Source organism: Ostrea edulis, chromosome 2 (genome assembly GCF_947568905.1).
Source record: "Ostrea edulis chromosome 2, xbOstEdul1.1, whole genome shotgun sequence".
In the NCBI taxonomy this organism is placed as follows: Eukaryota; Metazoa; Mollusca; class Bivalvia; order Ostreida; family Ostreidae; genus Ostrea; species Ostrea edulis.
The window spans coordinates 52,502,949-52,519,523 of NC_079165.1; the positions used below are offsets into that span (position 1 = coordinate 52,502,949).

A 16,575-nucleotide genomic window follows, 5' to 3' on the forward strand; every position below is an offset into this window, starting at 1 on the left:
ATTTAACAAGATATGTTTATAATCTACCGATTATTAAAAGTCTCCCAAACGAAGTACTGGCTGTATAAAAGTGGCTTTTTCTGAGTACTACTATTTTCCTCCCTTGAATGCAATAAATCAATAAAATTTGATTAATCAATATTCCGTGACGATACGATTTTTGCATATTTTTCTTTCATTTCCAAAATAAATGAAAAAATATTCATAAGTCATTGATCTAATAAGTAAATTATTAAAATGAAATTTACCATGTCGTACATGCATGAGCAATCATTTTAAAATGAATCATTACCATTTCTATCTCAATGTTGTTTTAATATCTAGAATACTGCCATACATGTATATTGAAACTATTTGAACCAAATATTACCTTAAAAAAATCAAAGCGTGCAGGCCACGCCTAACGTTTCATGCAGACCGTTCAAAAAACGTTCCAAGCCATGCCTACAAAGTGATCAGCATTTCATGCGAAGCATTTCATGCAGACCATTAACCATTCCGTGCAGATCATTCAGCGTTTCGTGCAAACCATTCACCGTTCTGTGTAAGAATCGTTTCGTACTGTTCCATGCAAGTGGTGTAGTAGCACGCTTCAGAGTCTGTAGTAAGTTTGGCCCCCGCCCTGAGTTCAGAACCCCTACCCTAAATTTACAGTTTTGATAGAGGCCTTCCTGCTATGCATTTAGTTTTTCTTAAACATATGCGGTTCTTCTAGAGAAGAAGATTTTTGAAAATTGGTCAATTTTGGGCAGTTTTTACTCCGCCCCTAAGGCCCCAGGGGTGCAGGAATCCTAAAATTTACAATTTATGTTCCCCTTGTTCCAAAGATGCTTCATACCAAATTTGAAAAGAATTGGAATGATAGTTATCAAGAAGAAGTTAAAAATGTTCAATTGTTAACGGACAACGCACAACGACGAACGACAACCAATTGCAAAAAAAGTCTTGAAAACTTATAATTCATGCTATTTTTCTAAGTCCAAGGGCCATAACTTAGTGAAAAATCAACGGACCGAGATGAAATTCGAACTTTATCTGTAACTTTTTATGGCAAAGCATAATGTACCAAATATCAAATAAATATATCTGCAAGAACAGAAAAAAGTGTGGAAAACTGAACTGATGGACAGACGGACGGAGCGCAAACCTAAAGTCCCCTTCGACTTCGTCGGTAGGTGACTAATACATGTAACACTAAAGAAGATGCTATCTAAGTGTTTCCCCTACCCCGGGGATCATGAAATTTACAATTTTGGCAGAGGTCTTCCTGCTCTACATCACTATATATGCATTTAGTTTAATTTTCTTACCTATGTGCAGTTCTAGAAAATATTTTTGAAAATTGGTCAATTTTGGGAAGTTTTTGCCCTGCCCCTAAGGCCCCAGGGCTGCAGGAATCCTGAAATTTCATATCTATTTCCCCCTTGTTCAAAAGATGTTTCATGCCAATTTTGAAAAGAATTGGAGTGATAGTTATCAAAAAGAAGTTTAAAATGTCTATTGTTCACACATTTAATAACTGAACATATTGGCCCCACCCTAATACAAAAACCCCTACCCTTGGGATCATTAAATTTACAATTTTGGTAAAGGCCTACCTCCTCTTTTTAAATATCCATTTAGTTTCAATCTAGTGTCAATAGCACTAAAAAAGATGTTATCTAAGAGGCCGTCCACGGAGATATCAGGCAGTAGCTACACATAAACACTATATAATAAGTTTGGGCCACCCTGGGGTCAGAACCCCTACCCCGGGGATCATGAAATTTATAATTTTGGTTGAGGCCTTCCTGCTCTCGAACCATTAGTAACAAGAACCTCTATATTCAAACAAAGCAAGACCCAGTGGATGAACAAATCAAAAAATGATCTTGGCAGTGGATTTGACATACTTTGAGAAAACCTGTGAACAACATAACAAAACAGGCGTTGGACTGGAATCCACAGGGATGCAGGAGACAAGGGAGACCAACACACAGCTGGAGAAGAACAAGGCTGAAAGAACTAGATAACATTACAACCACCTGGAGAGAAGCCAATTAAATTGCTCAAAACAGAGTTAGATGGAGGATGACTGTTTCAGCCCTATGTTCCGTAAGGGACGAAGAGGACTAAGTCAAGTAAGTCTTCCTGCTCTACATCACTATATGCATTTAGTTTTTCTTACAAGTGCAGTTCTAGAGAAGATTTTTGAAAATTGGTCAATTTTGGACAGTTTTTGCACCGCCCTTAGGGCCCTGAGCAGGGATCCTGAAAAATGTATGTCCCCCTTGTCTCAAAGATGCTTCATACCATATTTGAAAATAATTGGAATGGTAGTTATCAAGACGAAGGTAAAAATGTTCAATTGTTGACACATGGCAACGGACGAGAACCAATTGCAATAGCTAGGTCACCTGAGTAAACTCTGGTGACCTAAAAAAAAGTCTTTACTTGGTAAAATTTGATTTTTATGCTTTTAGAATTTGATTTGATAATAGGTTTGAAGTAGCAAAATCTAATCATGCTTATAGCTAGGCTATTTCATATTTATAGCTTTATCAATCTGTATTAAGCTTGATAAATCTGTTTAGCTAAATATAGAGATTGTACTGGTTCTGTTGATTCCTCCTACATTGAGCAGTGCGTAAACATAGCTAGTCTTTTGGGGGGGTTATTATTATTATTTGTATTTTTTTTTTTTTCAGAGTGTTCCCTGTTCTTCATGAAAGTCAGATACAGGCAAGTGTGAATATTTCCACTTAAAAGTTAAAACGAAGAACAACACTTTATCCAATCCATGCCCCGACTAGTGAACCCAAGCTAGTCTACTGAGACTGTGACATGTGTTTGTGAGTACAGCTAGTCTACTGAGACTGTGACATGTGTTTGTGAGTACAGCTAGTCTACTGAGACTGTGACATGTGTTTGTGAGTACAGCTAGTCTACTGAGACTGTGACATGTGTTTGTGAGTACAGCTAGTCTACTGAGACTGTGACATGTGTTTGTGAGTACAGCTAGTCTACTGAGACTGTGACATGTGTTTGTGAGAACAGCTAGTCTACTGAGACTGTGACATGTGTTTGTGAGTACAGCTAGTCTACTGAGACTGTGACATGTGTTTGTGAGTACAGCTAGTCTACTGAGACTGTGACATGTGTTTGTGAGTACAGCTAGTCTACTTAGACTGTGACATGTGTTTGTGAGTACAGCTAGTCTACTGAGACTGTGACATGTGTTTGTGAGTACAGCTAGTCTACTGAGACTGTGACATGTGTTTGTGAGTACAGCTAGGCCCTCTGAATTACATGAAAAATGGATGGAACTGACAGTTGAGTTGTTGCGGATGAAATCGATTGCTGTTTCCAAATATTGAGCAAGTGAAAGATTCAACTTCTGAACTTCTGTGATTATAGGTGTCTGGTTTCATCAATTTTCAGTGTAGAAACAATCTGTTCAATTGTTTACAGAGCTTACGTAATTACTCTGAAAGTTTATAAGGATATATATAATATAAACATTACATTTCACAGGAAAGTGTGTGCTTTGTAGTACTTGTTTTGGTAAAGTCCAATACCCATTTAATTCTTGAAATGTTCTTTTAACATGTTCATGAACTGCCCTTAGTTTGTTCATGCATTTTACCAGAACTGTTCCTGAAAGATTACATGAGACAATAATCTAACATTTCAGGAAATTACCAGACTTATTCAAGAACACCTGTTCTTGTGTAGTTCATGTCATGTTCCTGATTTGGTGTTCATGAACTCTTCTATGAACAGACCTTATATTTGTTCATGCATTTTACCAAAACTGTTCCTGAAATAACAAATGAGACAAGAATTTAACATTTCAGGAAATTACCAGAATTATTCAGGAACACCCGGGTTCTTGATCAGTTCAAGAACATCAGTTCTTCATCGGTTCTTATAAATCAATTCTTCAAAAATTCCATGTTCTTCAACATCTGAGTTCAGGTACGTGCTATTCCTGAAATGTTAAATTCCTGTCTCATTTGTTATTTTAGGAACATCGCAAAAAAGTTCAAGAACTGCTGAGTTACAGTTTAAGCATGTTCTAGAATAATTGTTCAAAAACAATTCATGAAAAGTTCTGGATAATTCAAGAACTATTATTAAAGTTTTCGCAAAGGATTAGATCCCAGGAGTGCAGGAGTCCTGAAATTTACAATTTATGTCCCCCTCATCCCAAAGATGCTTAATCATATCAAATTTGAAAAGAATTGGAATGGTAGTTATCAAGAAGAAGTTAAAACAGTAAAGATGTACAGTATTCACACACACACACACCCTTTCTATGTAGTATCAGCAGAAGATATACTATTTAAACGGATTTCACTGGCAACTTTTATTACGTTGCCCGCAGTATTAATATTACATTATTTTCTTGTGGAAAAATGAGAAACATAATAACGGGGTTCCACTGTATAAAGTACCGAGAAATCCACTATACATTATATGGTCACCCTACTCGAGTTTGAACTCACGACCTACAGAACCAGCACGCTAGACCACTCGACCATCTAGGAAAGTCAAAAAACTTCCTTTTGATGACAATTATAGAACTCTCGCCAAGCTGTCATACACTACACGATCGTAAGAATATAGTTGGTTTGGTTATTTCTTTGTTTTATGTCCCATCGGGAATGTTTCACTCATATAGAGATGTCACTTAAGCTGTAGATGAAGTACCACAAATTTAGACCTATGCTTATAATGCTTACGGCCATAGCAGTAAGGGTTCTTTAATGTGCCAACACCTGCTGGAACACAGGACCTCCATTTTTAAAGTCATCTAAAAGGCCCACAATTCTCACCTCCAAATGCTGGGTGTTTGGCAAAGGGGCAATCAATATGTCTTAGGTTTGACATGGCCATGGCACGGGCAGGGCTCAAACTTACAACCTCCCAATTACAAAGCAAATGCTTTACCACTGAGCTTCAGCGCAACCGGCTCCATGAGAACAGAAATGGGATAGTTATTTGACGTAAATTTAAGAGGATCATACAAGATACACAATGCATTTTAGATATTTTTTATTTAAAGCACCAAGATTGCAAAGAGTTGATTGTGTATGACATATTATACCTGCAGTACCTGATTTATACATGCACTCAGAAACCCTATTCATCAAAGATTTATTTTCCAAATCAATGATGTGCACAGATGGATGCATGGATTAATTTAAATTGATATGCCCACCTTCAAGTCATCCAAACTGTCCATTGCAATATTCCTGTCAATCACAGCCGTTAATTATCCAAATGAGATGAAATGATGAAGGGGTTCATATTATGTCAACACAGCACAGCATACCTCTCTGAGCAAAACATTATACATTGACAGTTTCACACCTGTTGCACGCAAATCACCATGTAACTATGACAAACACAGAAAGTAAAACTTTTGTCCCCAGTAATAGAAATTCAATTCACATGTTTCTCTAACAATGAATTAATCCCATCAGTTATTGAATTTTTGTTCAGTGTATAAAGTACAGGGACCAAAAACACCGAAATACTAGACAGTATATAACTCAGAAGAGCAGTTCTCTTTAAATCACATCAAAACATTTTTCACTAAAACAATGGCATAAATCAAATCATTCATCAAAAGCCTGGCCAAGTCCTCTGGGCCCACAGATAGTTATAATTCACTTGTATCTATTTTCCCCTTCAATCTCCCATATTATGTGCTGGTCACATTCAAAAGGGAGGCTAGATTTTCAACACTTTTCAAAGTACATCAAAAAGATGCAGTTGATACATAAAAGATTTTGTTAGCTGCACTTTTCACTAATGTACTTGGCATCATGATGAGGCTTTATAAATCACATAAAAACAAAATGAATCTCCTCACATTTTCTGATAGACACAAAAACCATCCAGCACACTGCAGCTGAAATTGTCGAATTAAAGGAGAGAAAATGTCATTATCATCATAAAATGAGACTGTCCTAATTTAGGAGTACAATCCACTGGTACAAAACTTAAAAATAAGTCTTTTTAATACATTAATGTTATTCTAAGTCCACCCATGACCAATGATCATCACAGTATATCTGATAATAGTCGTTAATGAGCAGTCTTGGTATTGATACAAGTGCACTTGCAATGCTTTTAATGGACAATGGAATTTACATTAACACTCTCATGAAAGTGTTTTGACCTGTGACCCAACATCACCTGACTTATCTCCCATAAGCTAATGGTTCCCCAGTCTCAACACTGCACCAATTTGTAATAAAAACAATCATCTGCAAGGCTGAGATAGAGCTTGTGTAAACATACCATAGATACTGCTACAACAGAGGCTGATTATTGTCAGTCATTAATTCATTTCATATCGAATAAGCTAGACTGAGGAATTCTCAATCCCCATGGGAATTTTCTACAAAGACAAATTGTATAGCATCCCTGATTTTCTAATACCAATGCCTTTATATATCCCAGATTTTCCAATAAATTCCCCAACTACATCTGATCCCCTTTTGATTTGATATAAATAGAATTGAGCAAGCAAATTGCAGTTCTGTCAGTTGACAAACATTCTTTAGGCAATATGCAGATTTGGGTGAAAATTTATCATCTCAATTAAACCAATGTGTTAACAAGATATGATTATAATCTGCTGATTCTAAAGTTTCCCAAACAAAGTAAAGGCTGAATAAAAGTGGGCTTTTTCGGTGAACTACTATTTCCCACCACATTAATTAACTCCCTTGCACAAAATCCCGCCAATTTTAATTTCATTAAAAAAAATCTAGAACACAAAGACCTTGATTTTGAAATTAAAAAAAAAAATCCCTTTGTTTCCGTCAGTAGAACTGGCATCACTTGACCTTGATCCTCGTTTGTAGGTCCCAAAATTCTCTCATCATTTCTGAAGATCCCTTATCTCTATCAGTCCCAGTTGTAAAGTTATAAATGATTTTATAATCAAGGTCAAGGTCACTGGAGTCACTTGACCATGACACTAGTTTGTAGGTCCCATGATCCTTTCATCATTTCTGAACATCCAAGGTCCCTATTAGACCTGGTTCTGAAGTTATATGTTTTTATGTTCATGGTAAGACATCAAGGTCACTAGAGTCACTTGACCTTGATACTAATTTGTAGGTTGATCACAACACCATTTTATCATTTCTGAAGATTCCATGTATCTACTGATCCTTAATTGTTCTAAAGTAATAGGACTTTTTATGGTCAAGGTCACTGGAGATGGAAGTTGTAGGTAACAACATCTTTTTATCATTTCTGAATATTTCATGTTTCTATCAATTCCAGTTCTAAAGTTATACCAGTTTTTATGATCAAGGTCAAATTTACACGAGTCATTAAAACCTTGAAACTAGTTTGTATCCTCTTATCATTTTTGAAGATCCCATGTCTCTATAAATTCTGGTTCTCAAGTTACACCAGTTTTTATGTTCAAGGTAAGAGGTGAAGGTCACTGGAGTACTAATTTGTAAATCCTTAATTTCAACATTTCTGAAAACCCCATTTCTCTATCAGACCTGATTCTGAGGCAATACCAATTTTATGTTCCAAGATCAGAGGTCAAAGTTAGTGAAGTCACTTGATCTTGATACTAGTGTGTAGGTCCTATCATCCTCTTATCATTTCTGAAGATCCCATGTTGCTACTAGTTATGGTTTTAAAGTTATATCACCCCGAGTTCGCCGGTTTTTAAAAAAAATGTATTTTAAAGAAAAACTATAAATTGTACTTTAGAATTTAAGAAACTAGAATAAGCTTGACTGAGTTAAACATGTTTTTAAAAAAAAATATAGGGCCAGTTGAAAGTAATTTCACCGCCGGATCATTTCATCCCCCTTTTCTTCACGCTTTATGTTGTAGTTGAGATACTTATAAAATCTTTTAGCTGGTTTAGTACTTGATTTTTGATTCTGGAGACGAGCATATGACTCGAAACCGCTGACAACCTTAAATAACAATGGCAAACAGCGTAAACTGTCCTAGAAAACCAGTTGATGACAGCCTCCTTCACAATCTAATTAAAATCAGACTTCTTACATCCGTGCCCTATACTCTGCATAAGAAGATCTGACAACCCGATTAGGGGTCATGTTCAGATGAACTTTATATCAGCCAATCAGCATGTCAGCTTAGAAACTGTCGGTGTTTACAATTCAAGGAAAATGGCTGTGATTGTTTGGTTTGATAAAAAACACATCACAGTTAGATATGACGTCACAATGCACCGTTTACATCGACTGGCATTATATCCCTCGCGTTAATTAAGTAAACTATTTTGAAAACTATTCAAATCGTACCCATCCCTATATGTATACATAAATCGCAATTCACAATTAATTTGATTTGGGTGTATTTTATCTCGTACATTTTGTTGTTTGTATGGACGGAATAGATTAGGCATTATTGCAAAAGTTTAAATTTATGTGAGAATATACAATTTTATAGTGTGCAATAAACTTCGTGGGAAAGCGATTAGCACTGCAACTTGTTTACGAATTGCCAGGAACCGCCTGAATAGCCATCATTGTCTGTATGGCACAATCTGACTGGCTGATAGTTTTCATGAATATTCTAAGCAAAAGGTCATGTGGCCATGACCCCCAATGGGGTTATGTCAGATCCTATTATATTGATTCTGAGCGTATCCTAGGATCTGATTTTAATTAGATTGGCCTCCTTCAGTACATATAAAATTTAAAATGTAAGCATGAATTTATAGGTATTGTAAGAGTACACAAAAGACTTTAAAATGTTAAATTGGGTCGAATGAATCCAACCTTCACCATGCACCTGAGTTGAGCTTAGCAAAGTTTTCATGATATAATTTTAACTCTTTGCGTTAAATTCTGGCCTGTCATTTTACAAACTGCATTTTTTTCCAGCAAATAAAGCTACAGTACTTGGATATTATTTCAGTGCAAGTACTTTGAAAGAGTCCTCCTATTACCGCTACATGGATACAATCAACCTTAATTCTCTGATAATCATTATTTTTGGAAGTCGATAAAATTCTCTAAACATTCCAGTCATAGACATGTACAGGATCTAATTTTTTGAAAACAAATTTGAAGATTATTTCAAATAGAGTAAAAAGTAAATATTATCTTTTCTCTGATTTTTTGTTTTTTATTTTAAAAAATTAAATGAAGAAGTGGAAATGGCTTTCCTCAGTAACATAAGGTTCTATATAAAACATATACCAACAAGAGGCCCATGGGCAACATCGCTCACCTGAGCCACCTTGGCTCATGCATATTTAAAAAAAATTCCTACATATTCGCATGTAAAACTTTGATCCCTATTGTGGCCCCAACCTACTCCCGGGGGCCATGATTTTTTCAAAATTGAATCTGGACTATGTCAGGAAGCTTTCATGTGAATGTAAACTTTTCTGGCCCAGTGATTTTTCAGAGGAAGATTTTTAATGATTTTCCCTATATATTTGTATGTAAAACTTTGATCCCCTATTGTTGCCTCATCTTAACCCAGGGGGTCATGATTTTCATCACCTTGAATCTGCACTATGCCAGGAAGCTTTCATGTAAATTTTCACTTTCCTGGCCCAGTAGTTTTTGAGAAGATTTTTAAAAAATGTTCCCTATATCTTTCTCTGTAAAACTTTGATCCCCTATTGTGGCCCCATTCAACCCCCGGGGGGCCATGATTTGAACAAACTTGAATCTGCACTATGTCAGAAAGCTTTCATGTAAATATCAGCTTTTCTGGCCCAGTAGTTTTTGAGAAGAAGATTTTTAAAGACTTTCCCTGTATATTTGTATGCAAAACTTTGATCCCCCCTTGTGGCCCATCCTACTCCCGGGGGCCATCGATTTTAACAAACTTAAATCTACACTATGTCACGAAGCTTTCATGTAAATATCAGCTTTTCTGGCTCAGTGGTTCTTGAGAAGCAGACTTTTAAAAAATTTCCCTATATTTGTATGTAAAACTTTGATCCCCTATTGTGGCCCCAACCTAACCCCGGGGGCCATAATTTGAACAAACTTGAAAATGTAGCTATATCAGGAAGCGTTCATGTAAATCTCAGCTCTTCTGGCTCATTGGTTCTTGAGAAGATGATTTTTAAACATTTTCCCAATATATTTCTATGTAAAACTTTGATCCCCTATTGTGGCCCCAATAAACCCGCGGGGGCCATGATTTGAACAAACTTGAATTTGCACTATGTCAGGAACTTTTCATATAAATCTCAGCTCTTCTGGCTCATTGGCTCTTGAGAAGAAGATTTTTAAAGATTTCCCCTATATATTTGTATGTAAAAAATTGATCCCCTATTGTGGCCCCATCATACCCCTGGGGGCCATGATTTTAATAAACTTGAATCTGCACTATGTCAGGAAGCTTTCATGTAAATATCAGCTTTTCTGGCTCAGTGGTTCTTGAGAAGAAAATTTTAAAAGATTTTCCCTATATATTTGTATGTAAAACTTTGATTCCCTATTGTGGCCCCATTCGACCCCCGGGGGCCTTGATTTTAACAAACTGGAATCTGCACTATGTCTGAAAGCTTTCATGTAAATTTCAGCTTTTCTGGCCAAGTGGTTCTTGAGAAGAAAATTTTTAAATGCCCCCACCCTATTTTTGCATTTTTGTGATTATCTCCCCTTTGAAAGGGACATGGCCCTTCACTTGAACAAAGTTTCCAAGTTTGATTGAAATTGGCCCTGTGGTTCTGGAGAAGAAGTCGAAAATGTAAAAAGTTTACAGACAGACAGACAGACGGACAGACAACAGGCGATCAGAAAAGCTCATGTGAGCTTTCAGCTCAGGTGAGCTAATAAAGACAAAATACAAGGTACACGCGTGAAAAGAGCAGAGTAAGTTTCGGTAAATGAAATGAATCATGGAGGACAGACTTGGTCATATATTTTAGTTATGGAATTACACAATTTGATCAGTTTATTTTAGTCAGCAGCCGACAATAATACAGAAAATTTGTAAAAGTTTAGTTGATAATAATATTTTCTATACATATCTATTTTTCACCAGTCTTCAAAAAACTGACACTCAGAATATAATTATATTCATCAGCTATTAGACCCTTGTTACAGATGTGGCAAATTCTATCATGTTCTAAAGTACCACACCATCTCCCCGTCTAGACGGGGAGATGGTCAGATTTGCAGTTCTGAATCAAATAAATATTGTTCTAGCTTTTACAGGTAGTACACTTAAATATTTTTCAAATCCAAATTTACTTTTGAAAATACTGTATATCTCACCCTTAGACAACTCACTGATATCACTTTGCCATTTCTGTACATACTGATCTCCAAGACATTAATTGTTCAACTGTATTTTCTTAAGCAATTGATATTTATATTTAGACTTGTTGATTCTATACAGTGGCCATGGAACACCAACAAAGATCAAAAATATTTTTAATACATGACAGACAAGTTGTGCATGTACACCATTCTTCTAATTAAATTAAAACATGTCATAAATATTTGATAATACTGTTTTTTAGCTTTTGTCACATTTATATAAAGATTTGTGTGTTTCAATATTCATTAATGTGATGTGTAATTGAATGATCAATTAAGTATCTTTGGTTCATGACAATTCATGAATGTTCATTCCATTGAATTGAGTTGTGCACCTGGCTCACACTACAACTATTCATATATATTCATCATTTGTTCATGAACTACATTTTATAAATATATTCATGAACAAAATTCATGAACCGGCCATCTTAATGAACCATCATAAAATCAATCATGCATATTTCATGAAACTTCAGGAACGATTCAAAAAGTTACTGAAGTTATGAATTTCATCTCGTAATTATGTTCATGGTCAGAGGTCAAGGTCACTGGAGTCCCTTGACCTTGATACTAGTTTGTAGGCCCCGTCATTCTCTTCTCACTTCTGAAGACCCCAGAACTCTATCTATCATATTTGTCAAGTTAAATCTGTTGAATTTTGGAATGAAGTTTTCCCTATAGAGTTCCATGTTAGACCCCACCCTCATTTGATCCCCCCACAATGTACCCTAGGCTAACGTACCCCCTTCAATCTGAAAACAAAAACATTTCTCCACAATTAGATACATTGTCCTGCTAACATATTCTTTAATGAGAACAGCTACAGAAAACTTTAGGCGCGAGAAAGCAGCAGAAGAATAAAAAAAGCGGAATAAGAAGAAGCAGAAGAATAATAAGAACAATTAAGCTATAACTGTGTTGGAATGCCAATGTCTCTGAACACCTCCCAACATCAGAATTGGTGACAGAAAAATTTTGATGACAGAAAAGAACTTGTGATCCTCAAATCACCCTAGAGACTAAGTTTGCTTGAAAACCTACCAACTTCATTTTTTGACAGCCATTTTGAAACATTTCAAATATGAATGGGGAAAAATACTGATAGTGATATTAGAAATGAAGTTTGGATCCTCCATTGACCACTTAACCCAAATGTCATAGAGATTTTAACACTTTGAAATATTTCTGTATATAGCAACCACTTCAAAATGGCCACATAAAAAAACATTTTTTATCCTGGAAATGGACACGGTATAATCAAAATACCCTAGAAATAAAATTTGGTTGAAATCCTACAACCTTGATTTTTTTTACATTGGGGGGGGGGGGGGGGGGGGGGGGGCAAAGCAATGTACCAAATATCAAATGAATATCTGCTAGCACAACCAAAAAGAGTCCGGAAAACTGATAATTCATGCTATTTTTCTAAGTTCAAGGGCCATAACTTAATGAAAAATCAACGGACCAAGACGAAACTTGAACTTGATCTGTAACTTCTTATGGCAAAGCAATGTCCCAAATATCAAACGAATATCTGCAAGCACGTCAAAAAAAAGTCTGGAAAACTAATAATTCATGCTATTTTTCTAAGTTCAAGGGCCATAACTTAGTGAAAAATCAATGGACTGAGACAAAACTTAAACTTGATCTGTAACTTGTTATGGCAAAGCAATGTACCAAATATCAAATGAACATCTGCAAGCACAACCAAAAAAAGTATGGAAAACTGATCATTCCTGCTATTTTTCTAAGTCCATCAAGGGCCATAACTTGATGAAAAATCAACGGACCGAAACGAAATTCGAACTTGATCTGTAACTTGTTATGGCAAAGCAATGTACCAAATATCAAATGAATACCTGATAGCACAACCAAAAAAAGTCTGGAAAACTGATAATTCATGCTATTTTTCTAAGTCCAAGGACCATAACTTAATGAAAAATCAACGGACCAAGACGAAACTCAAATTTGATCTGTAACTTGTTATGGCAAAGCAATGTACCAAATATCAAATGAACATCTGCAAGCACAACCAAAAAAAGTATAGAAAACTGATAATTCACACTATTTCTCTAATCAAGTCCAAGGACCATAACGAAGTAAAAAAATCAACAGACCGGGACCAAATTCGAACTTGATCAGTAACTTGTTACGTCAAAGCAACGTACCAAATATAAAATAAATATTTGCAAGAACATAGAAAAAAAGTGCGGAAAACAGGACTGACGGACAGACGGACGGACGGAGCGCAAACCTAAAGTCCCCTTCGACTTCATCGGTAGGGGACTAATAAGAAACTTTGATGTAAACTTTAAGCTTGAGTGGATGTGACTCCATTAGTTCTTATCAACTTTGTAGAGGTGAACTAAAAATGTACCAAATATCAAATGAATATATGCAAGAACAACAAAAACAAGAGGCTCAGGGGCCACATCACTCACCTGAGTAACCTTGGCCAAATTTGAAGATGTTTCCCTATATATTCGCATGTAAAACTTTGATCCCTATTGTGGCCCCAACCTACACCCAGGGGCTATGGTTTTTACAAACTTAAATCTGCACTATGTCAGGAAGCTTTAATGTAAATGTAAACTTTTCTGGCCCAGTGATTCTTCATCAGAAGAATTTTAATGATTTTCTCTATATATTTGCATATAAAACTTTGATCCCCTATTATGGCCCCACCCTACCCCTATTGGCCATGACTTTAAAAAATTTAAAATCTGCACTATGTCAGGAAGCTATCATGTAAAAGTAAATTTTATGGCCCAGTGCATGGTTCTTGAAAAAGCTTATTAAAGATTTTGCCTATATATTTGTATGTAAAACTTTGATCCCCTATTGTGGCCCCATCCTATTCCCAAGGGTCATGGTTTTAAACAAACTTGAATCTAAATAATGAAAATAATAATAATCTTTATTTTCAAAGTCGGACATACATAATCAACAATGAACATTAGCTATATACTAGCTATTTACAGATTTGGATGTTTGCGCTGGGGGTCTTTTTATGGGAGGAAACAAGAGTACCTGGAGGAAACCCAAGTGTCCAAGTGGGCGACCACCATACCCTTTCACATACAACCTATGCCGATCACAGGGACTGAACTTGGGTCATAGCAGTGAGAAGCAAGTGTGTTAATCACTATGCTACCTGGACACTACCCACACACTGCACTATGTCAGGAAGCTTTCATGTAAGTTTCAGTTCTTATGGCCCAGTGGTTCTTGAGAAGATTTTTAAATGAACCCACCCTATATTTGCAATTTTGTTATTATCTCCCCTTTGAAGGGGGGATGGCTCTTCATATAAAAAAGCTTGAAAGCCCTCACCCACCAATGCTTTTTGTCAAGTTTGGTTGAAATTGGCCAAGTGGTTCTGGAGAAGAAGTCAAAAATGTAAAAAGTTGACAGACGATGGACAAAAGGCAATCAGAAAAGTTCAGTTGAGCTAAAAAGACCGAAAAACTGATAATTCACATTATCTATTTTTCTAAATTCAAGAGCAACTAGAATGGTCTTTTCAGGACTAGTACCCATTGGGGGGATAAAAACAGACTTCCTCAGATCAAACCAGAAGTTGCCTAATCAAATGGTCCTCTAGTATACTTTTTTTTTAATTGAAAATGTTGCTTGAAAAAAAATCAATGAATCATGCAATCAAATATCAAAATATTTCTGGTGATGCTTGATATAAACACTATACCAATATATAGGATTTTCAGATAATCTAATTGTTTATTATCCTTTCTCTTAATTATTATCCATTCTCTTAATTTGGTACATGGTTTAAAACTTGCTAGAGTATGCACATACACACACACACCCAATGCCAACAGAAAATGGATACATAGAAAATGGGAATATTCACACTTATTTTGAAGGTCAAAGGTCATGGGGCTTAATTTAAGTGGCTCCATGTCTCTATCTATCTTAATGTAAAAGTTATAGGCTTAAATAATGATATTGGAGACTTTCAGAGAAAATAACTATGCTTAAGGGTCCTTCGATCCCTTCGGATAGCCTCTCCATGAAAGGGTTCTTTAATATAAATTCATTAGTGAAAGTTTCATGTCTCTATGACTTTTGCTTTAGTTGGAGTAGGAAAAACAAGCTTTTTAATGCAAGTCTCGGTCTTTTGCAAAAGGGTCAAAGTTTAGAGTTGTAATAAAATATGTGAAAACCAATTTAGAAGGCAATACTTACAAATATCATATTTAAAGAGTATCTCGTGCAGGAAAAAAGGTACAAAAATGATATTTTCAGGTATTTTTTAATGACCTTGACCTTTGAACTTGACCCAATTTTCAATGTCAAAGATTACTAAGTGGTTCTGGAGAAGAAGTCGAAAATTTTAAAACTTTACAGACAGACAGACAGCTGGTGAGATGACGGACAACAGGCAATCAGAAAAGCTCACTTGAGCTTTCAGTTCAGGAAAGTTCAGGTGAGCTAAAAACTGTATAAAAAATCCTATTTTCAGGTCATATGAATTTGACTAAGACACCTCTATTTTTCAGTAAAGGTTTGATGCTTCTATATTTTACGATTAAAGAAGAGTACGGTAGCTATAACGAGGAATTTGGCAGAAAGAAAAAAAAAAGAATATAATAACAAGAGATCTTTGCACAATTCAAAAGGGCTATACACATGCATCATTTAACTGACAGTAGTATTACCAATTCAAAATATTGAGCAGACAATATCTTCCTATGTCAAGAGTGGATTGACCATGTGACCTTAAAATCAATAGAGGTCATCTACTCCTTATGCTGCACCAGTGTACCAAGTTTGGTGTCAATCAAGCAAATAATTCTTAAAATATAGGACAAAATATATCATTATGTCCAGTTTAACCCTTGACCTTTGACTATGTGACCTCAAAATCAATAGGGGTAATCTTCTCCTGAAGACATACCAGTGTACCAAGTTTGATATCTGTCAAGCAAAGGGTTCTCAAGATATTGAGTGGACAGTATATTATTATGTCCAGTTTGACCCTTGACCTTTGACCATGTGACCTCAAATCAAGAGGGTCATCTTCTTCTGAAGATATACCAGTGTACCAAGTTTGATGTCTGTTAAGAAAAGGGTTCTCAAGATATTGAGTGGACAGTAAATTCCTATGTCCAGTATAGATTAACCCTTGACCTTTGACCTATTGACCTGAAAAACAATAGGAGTCCTCTTCTACTCATGACCAACCCACATGAAATATTCATTACCATCAAGTGAATGGTTCTCAAGATATTGAGCGGACAACATGCGGTCTATTAACCGACTG

General features: G+C 35.8%; 1 protein-coding gene across 2 annotated transcripts in view; it reads right to left on the minus strand.

The window, feature by feature from the left end:
• Positions 1 to 6,059, minus strand: part of LOC125682085 (transient receptor potential-gamma protein-like) — a 201,279-nt gene extending 195,220 nt beyond the window's left edge. For both annotated transcript variants that reach the window (XR_008800026.1, XM_048922484.2), the window contains exon 1: positions 5,204 to 6,059. Coding sequence is in view for 1 of the 2 variants with exons in the window: in XM_048922484.2 (XP_048778441.1) it covers positions 5,204 to 5,227 (24 nt within the window). In the remaining variant the exon portion in view is untranslated. The remainder of the gene's footprint in view (positions 1 to 5,203) is intronic.
• Between the last annotated feature and the right edge of the window lie 10,516 nt (positions 6,060 to 16,575).